The sequence below is a fragment of the Ixodes scapularis genome, unplaced genomic scaffold (genome assembly GCF_016920785.2).
Source record: "Ixodes scapularis isolate PalLabHiFi unplaced genomic scaffold, ASM1692078v2 ptg000480l_1__unscaffolded, whole genome shotgun sequence".
NCBI classification, from domain to species: domain Eukaryota; kingdom Metazoa; phylum Arthropoda; class Arachnida; order Ixodida; family Ixodidae; genus Ixodes; species Ixodes scapularis.
Window position 1 is genome coordinate 978,154 of NW_024609986.1, and position 7,350 is coordinate 985,503.

The 7,350-nt window shown below is 60.3% G+C and overlaps 1 protein-coding gene across 1 annotated transcript; it reads left to right on the forward strand.

Annotated features, from left to right (window-relative positions):
* The first annotated feature begins 1,067 nt into the window (after positions 1 to 1,067).
* LOC120846453 lies at positions 1,068 to 7,086 on the forward strand. The gene is made up of 2 exons (XM_040218212.1): positions 1,068 to 1,077; positions 6,237 to 7,086. Exon 2 carries the CDS (start codon positions 6,238 to 6,240, stop codon positions 7,084 to 7,086), a length of 849 nt encoding a protein of 282 aa, XP_040074146.1. The 5' UTR covers positions 1,068 to 1,077; position 6,237.
* Positions 7,087 to 7,350: the final 264 nt, after the last annotated feature.

Sequence of the window (7,350 nt, forward strand, 5' to 3'; positions counted from 1 at the left end):
GAAGGGGGAGGGAGGGGGGGGGGCGTATTTTTAAAAGCATACTGTGTTGCAAAGGTTCCTCTTCCTCGCATTTTCTGTGGATCATAAACCGTAGCCCTGGATACTACTTTGTTTGCAAAAACACTCTTGCCAAAAAGCGCGTTTTTGTTGTGCTAGGCGCTAAGCCATTCCTCACGACGATGCACTTATAATAAGAATTCGTGCCTCTCTAATTCTTGACTTTCACTGAGCGCCAACCTCCTGCAGCGTGCACTTTGCACCATCGAATTTAATTTTCTCAGCAAGAACAAACGGCAATGACCGTCAGCATAGAGTGTGATGACGTCACGTCCGTACCGTACCGTGTTAAACCGTTCAGCTTTCTGGAGAAGTGCGATGTTCGCAACACTTACAATAGTTGTCCAAATTGTAAACTTGTACAGTATTGATAGCAGTCTCGCGATGATATACGGCAGCCTAGAGAAATGTTAGAGCGCATGACTGATAAAGCACGGTGTTGTAAAATGAGGGACCAAAACAAGTGCACCTAAAACCGAATATAACATTAGCCTTCCGAGCCAGTATTTTGCGAAGTTTCGAGCTCATGCAAGCTGATGAAATGTGATTTTTATTAGAATTTTAAGAATCTTTGTCTGTCCTTCGCGCTATTTATGTATAATAGGGAATATCATTGCATGCATCTTTATGCATACCTCTTTGCACTGTGGGGGCCCGCTCTGCCGCCGCCTGATTGCTACCAGACGCTGGCGGCCGAGGGCGGCTCAAGGGCGAGCCGTCGGCACCCTCGGTAGCCGATCGAGGCTGATAGTGGCCGGCTGGTGGCGGCGGCGGACGTCCTCGGGCCCCCTTCAAAGGAGCCCGACCCCCAAGGGCCTGGACGGCGTGGATGGGGAGCCGGGAGGACAGCCACGTCGGGAGGAAGGCACCCGTCGGCCTGGCGCCGGGAAAAAGGGGTGCGAGGGAAGGACCGGCGGGGGCTCGAGGGGTCGGGGGGAGGACAGGGGAGTGGTGCGACGGACGTGAAAGAGGACGGACGTTTGGATACCGTGAGGTGCGACCGCCGGAGAACTCAACAATGTGAGTGAATAAATGTTTATATGGAAAGTGGTGTTGTGTCACTCGGGGGTGGGGAAGCTGGACGGGGATAACCCCATACACTGGCGCCCAACGTGGGGCCCGATTAATTGTCTTTGTCCAGTTCCTCTTCCCGGGTGTCACCACTCTACTTGTGTTTAATTTTGGAGCGGGGACCAATTTGCCAAGGGTTCTGATTAGGCAGAGAGCTTTGACTTAAGTCGAGATGCCGAAGTCCAGGCGCGAGGGAAACGGAAGTTCAAACGGCGCGAACCAGCCGAGCAGACGGGAACCCACAGCCGCCGTTCCCCCTGAGGCTAACCCCGCAGGGGCGACTGCGTCGCTGGTTGAGAGTCCGACCATCGCGCAACCGCAGGCGCCTTCGGGTGCGGCTGAGCTCATGGAGCAAATGACAGCTCTGTTCGCTACACTTACGCGGCAGTTAGCTGCGGCGCAGAGCCCGACTGCTCCCGCGCCGGTGACTCTTCCGCGTCCGCGGCTTACGATGGAGCTGCCCACGTATTCGGGTTACGCGGATGAGAGTTCTGTTCATGACTTCCTGTTGCGCCTGGGCACCTACCAAACGGCCGTTGGCGCGTCGGATGACACCGTCATCCGGCAGATCCTGCCAATCGCCCTTGTCGGGGATGCCGCCCGTTGGTGGAGGCTTCAGGAGCCTCCCTCATCGATGGCCGCGTTCCATGAGCGCTTCCGAAGCGAGTTTCTGCCGCCGGACTATGAGAGGCGCGTCCGCGAGGAATTAAACACGCGCACGCAGCATCCTGACGAGAGCCTTTTGGAGTACGTGCGCGCACTTCAGGAACTTTATTCGAGAGCAGACCCCGCGGCGAGTCACGCGGACCAAGTTTCGCGCGTAATCCGCCAGTGCCACCCATCCTTCAAGCCGTACCTTCGTGGGCGCAGCTTCGACACCCTGGAGGCTCTGGCTCGAGAGGCGCGCGTCGTTCAGGCGGACTTGCTTGCTGAGCTCCGCTACGCGCCGACGCCTGGGCCGGAGGAATCGCTTGAGCCTAGCTGCGCCTGGGCGGGGTCCCAAAGCCCGACCCCCCGCGTCGAGGCAGCGTCGGTGTCCGCGGTTGTTAGGCGCGAGGCGCGAGAAGTCGTTTCAGCTCGCGCGCTAGACCCCTTCTCGTACGAGCAGAGACGCCGCGCCGGCCGCGAGAATCGGCCTTCGAGTTCGGTCGGGGCCAGCGCGGCCGGGGCGCGTGGTGTCGCGAGGCGGGGAGATAACGCGCCCCGTTTCGGTCGAGATGAAAGGGACGGGCGTCGCCAGAGTCCGGGCCGCCGACCCCTGCGTTGTTTCCGGTGTGACCAGCCTGGCCACATCATACGTAACTGTCCGCAGCTCGAGCGCGACGGTCAGCGCCAGGGAAACGCCCGGGGCCAGCGGCGTTAACCGGATCATCCAGGTTCCCGCCGCTGGCCAGCGGCGAAAGGGAGGGGCGACGCGGTACCGTGGGGAAGCCCCACGAAGACGTGTCGCCGACATGTCCCACTGATGTCGCGGACGCGTTTGCCCCACTGGCATGTAGAGCCCAGACGGGACTCTCTGCCTCTGGACCTTACATGACGATTAACATTGCTGGGAGGGAGTTCTCAGCATTGATAGATACCGGAGCTACCCTTTGTCTGATCGGTGACGACGTGTACGAAGCATGCCGCGAGAGGAGGAGGAGTTTAAGACCGGTCGACATCTGCATGCGTTTGGCAACGGGCATGACGAGGGCTGAGGGGGCTCTGCGCCTTCAGGTCGAGTTTGACGGTCGACGTAAGAGGCAACGTTTTGTGTACCTTCGGGGTCTCACATCTCCGGTCATACTGGGGCGAGATTTCCTTTCTCGGGAAGGCATCATCGTTGACCTGCGGAACAATGGGTACCGTTACGACCCGTCTACTCCGCTGATACCTTTCGCCGACCCACCGCCCTGTGTTCCTTGCGCTCCACGTACGACGGCTCTCGCTGGGTGTCCCAAGCTCCAGCCAGAGGCGCTCGTCACGCAGGTTGGAGCGGCGGAATTGGAGGCCGTGCTCGCGTCTTTCGACGGCCCGACCGAGCAGAGGCATGCACTCGCGGACGTTTTGCGCCCCTTTTCGGCGACATTCACCGAACGGCCGGGCATGACTAACGTCCTTCAGCACCGGATCGACACCGGCGAAGCTAAGCCCTGGGGTTGCAATCCCCGGCCGCTTAGCGTTCACAAAAGAAACCTCCTAGACGCCGCCCTCGACGAGATGATTGACACGGGCGCGGTCAGGAGATCGAAAAGTCCTTGGGCTTTCCCGGTAGTTCTAGCTCCAAAGAAGGACGGGACAGCCAGGCTTTGCGTTGACTACCGCCAACTCAATTCTCTGACAACGAGGGATGCGTATCCTTTTCCGTCGATCGAATCCATCATGTATTCCTTGGGGAACGCCCGAGTGTTTACAACACTAGACTGCAGCAGGGGGTTTTTGCAGATTCAGATCGCTCCTGCCGATGTCGAGAAGACTGCTTTCACTTGCCATCGCGGGTTATTTGAGTTTACTCGCCTTCCCTTCGGACTGTCTAACTTGCCGGCAAGTTTCCAGCGACTTATGGACATCGTTTTGGGAGACGCCAGGTTTAATTTCGCAATGGCCTACATGGATGATGTTGTGGTCTTCTCCAAGTCATTCAGCGAACATCTCGTTCACCTGAGGATCATCCTTGGACGAATGAGGGATGCGGGGTTGACGATTAACCCGAAGAAGGTACAGCTCGCTTCTCCGAAAATCGATCTCCTTGGGTTTGTGGTCGACGAGGGAACCTTGAAACCGAACGACGAGAAGTTAAGGGCCATCCTTGATTTCCCTCGGCCGCAGGAGGTGAAAGGCCTCCAAAGGTTTCTAGGAATGATTGGGTTTTATCGCCATTTTATTCCCAACTGTGCCGAGCTAGCCCGCCCGCTTAACCAGCTGCTGCGCAAAGGCTCGAAGTACGTCTGGCAACGAGAACAAGAGGTGTCATTCATCTCTCTCACTCGCGCGATCGCGGCGACTGCCAGTTTGCGACTGCCGGACTTAAACTTGCCGTTTGTGGTGCAAACAGACGCCAGCGATTACGGCGTGGGAGCGGTCTTGTTGCAAGAGCACGACGGCCAATTAAGGCCCGTCGCCTTTGCGAGCCGCACACTCACGCCAGCGGAACGCAACTACAGCACCACCGAGCGAGAGGGAGTGGCAATTATGTATGCCCTGCATAAGTTCGATCTCTACCTGGATGGCGCTCTCTTTACCATCCAAACTGATCACAACGCTCTCGCCTGGATTCAGAGGCTGAAGCAACCAGCCGGCAGACTGGCCCGCTGGGTGCTCACTCTGCAGCGCTACGCCTACAAGATAGAGTATCGCAGAGGCACTGCGAACCAGGTCGCGGACGCATTGTCGCGCGCACCCGTGGAGACTGACCCGGGGGAACTGCCCCGGGCAACCCTCCACTTACGACAGCATGCTTGCGGGAATGCAGAGGAAAGGGGCGAGAAGGAGAGAGCGCCCGGTCACGCGCCGGAAGCTGGTTCCAGGGGTGCCATCCACGCGGAGAGAAAGACTCGCGGCAATGCGAGCGGTGGCGGAAAAGGTGATACCCCGCCTTGTGCGGCTGTGTGTGATGCCACCAATGAACAGATGAACGCTTGGGGTACTGTTGTGAGCAGGGAAGAGTTGTTGGAAGCCCAGAAAACAGATGGTTTCTGTCAGCGAGTGTCGGAAAAGCTAGCGGATAACGCAGCAGACGCTGGAAACGCTGGCACGGGACAGCGGGTGTCAGAAACGCTGGAGGGCAACGCAGCGGACACCGGAAACGCGGGCGCGAGGGTCGATAGAGAGATCGATTCCTATCTGTTGGGTGAAAACAACTTGTTGCTCAGGTACATCCCCGAGATGGACGAACACGAGGGAGACCCATCCCCCTTCAAAATCGTCGTTCCGCGGAAGCTGCGGCGGAAACTGATGAGGTATTTTCATGACTCGGCCCTGGCAGGCCACGGGAGCGGCAAGAAGACTTACGAAAAGTTGTGTCGTGTCGTGACCTGGCCGGGAATGAGGAGGGAGGTACTTCGATATGCCCGCAGCTGTCCAGCGTGCCAAGTGGCGAAGCCCAGGGGAGGGAAGCCCCCCGGCCTGATGCAACCTGTCATCAGCAAGCGCCCTTGGGAGACGGTCGCGTGTGACATCATCGGACCACCGCCCCGAAGTCCACGCGGAAACCAGTATCTACTCGTCGTCACGGACCATTTCTCGAAGTGGGTCGAGCTTTTCCCACTCAGAAAGCTAGTGTCTGCAAGAATCTGGGAAAGACTGTTGGATACGTTTTGTCGCTACGGTTTCCCTGCTTCTCTGATCACAGATAACGCGTCGGTGTTCACAAGTAAGGTCTTTGTGGACTCGTGCCGGTCACTCAATATCCAGCACAAACGAACAACGCCTTACCACCCACAGGCGAACATCACCGAGCGGGTGAACCGGAACCTGAAGGCGATGCTGGTGACACTCACCGGTAAGCATAAGGATTGGGACGCGAACATATCCGAGCTCGGTTTTGCAACCCGAACGACGGTAAATCGATCGACTGGACTGACACCCGCGTACCTGAACTTGGGAAAGGAGCTGACGTATCCCTTGGAAAATGGATTCCGAGAGTGTGGGCAGGCTGACCCCCGCCCCATCTCTCGCTACGCATCGGAACTCCGTGGCCGACTCGGGGACGCCCTCCGCACGGCCAGGGAGAACCTCGACGCTGCCCGGCTGGAGCAGGCCGCCCAGTACGACAAAACGCACCGCCACCTGGTTTACGCCGTTGGGGATCTGGTCCTTAGGCGAACACACCCTCTCAGCAACGCGGCGCAAGGTTTTGCGGCGTCGCTGGCACACAGGTGGGAAGGGCCGTACCGGGTCGCGGCACGACTGTCACGTTTGACCTACCGACTTGCTCGCCTGGACACGGGCGAAGTGTCCGGCTCGGTGCACGTGGGCGACTTAAAGACCTACTGCCTCCGCGATCCTGACGATACTGACGGGGAGGCAGGCGGGACAAGCAACGCTGGGGAAAATCCCCGGAGATACAATCTCAGGGCCAAAAGGCACTAGTGTATCGCATCCATTAACCACCTCTTTTTCCCACACAGAATGTCTGCCAACGGCGGTGCACGGGGCCGACCCCACCGCGGCGAACGCCGAACTCAGCCCTGGACGACGGAGCGGGTTTACTACCCCCGCTCGAGGTCCAGGTCTGGTCGCGGGTCCCGGAACCGGGGGGGCGACAATGGGACGCCCGAGGACTTCAGGCGCGTCCGGTCGGGCAGGGGAGGGCGCTCGAGCTCCCACTCCACGCAACCGCCTCCGGCTGGGCCTAAACCCCTGGAGCAGGCCAAGAAGAAGACGCGGTCGGCTGCTACATGGACGGTGGTCTCCGGGAGGGAGGCAGTCGGTTACGCGTCCCACGCAAGGTGGAGGGACCAGTACCGCCCCTCCCGCGGGGTCAACCCGTCCGAGGTGAGGCCACCTTTCCGGGGATTGACCCTGGCGGACCGGGACGACGAGCCGCCGGCCGTCTACACGGCAGAGGAGGAGGCGGCCCTCTGTCCGGTCTGCCACGTCTTGGTGGTGTGCCAGGAGGCCCATGCCGGGGGCAAGCTCCACACGGAGAGGGACCAACGGAAGAAAGACGCAGCGGCTGCGGCTGCTGCCACCGAGGAGGACATCGAGGCGGCCCTCAAGCTGCTGCGGAGGGAGCGGCCGGGGCTCCTGACTCCGGCCCCAGATTTGGTCCCCCCTGCCGCGCCGATCCCGCGGGCCCTGGAGCTTCCGCCGCTGAGGCAGTCCGAGCCGGTCCGGCCTGCCGAGTTCATCGGCCCCACCCCGACGGACTCATCTGCCACCGGGCCCGGAGGGCCTATCACTCGGACCCCGCCGTCGCCGTCCTTGATGGACGTTGACCTGGACTCTTTCTTGGCGGCGTCGGGGTCTGAGGATTGAGGGGGGGGGGTGGTGTAGGGGCCCGCTCTGCCGCCGCCTGATTGCTACCAGACGCTGGCGGCCGAGGGCGGCTCAAGGGCGAGCCGTCGGCACCCTCGGTAGCCGATCGAGGCTGATAGTGGCCGGCTGGTGGCGGCGGCGGACGTCCTCGGGCCCCCTTCAAAGGAGCCCGACCCCCAAGGGCCTGGACGGCGTGGATGGGGAGCCGGGAGAACACCCACGTCGGGAGGAAGGCACCCGTCGGCCTGGCGCCGGGAAAAAGGG

What these genes read in the sequence shown, in the direction of transcription:
- LOC120846453 (XM_040218212.1), top strand. Translation starts at nt 6,238, where the DNA reads ATGTCTGCCAACGGCGGTGCACGGGGCCGACCCCACCGCGGCGAACGC.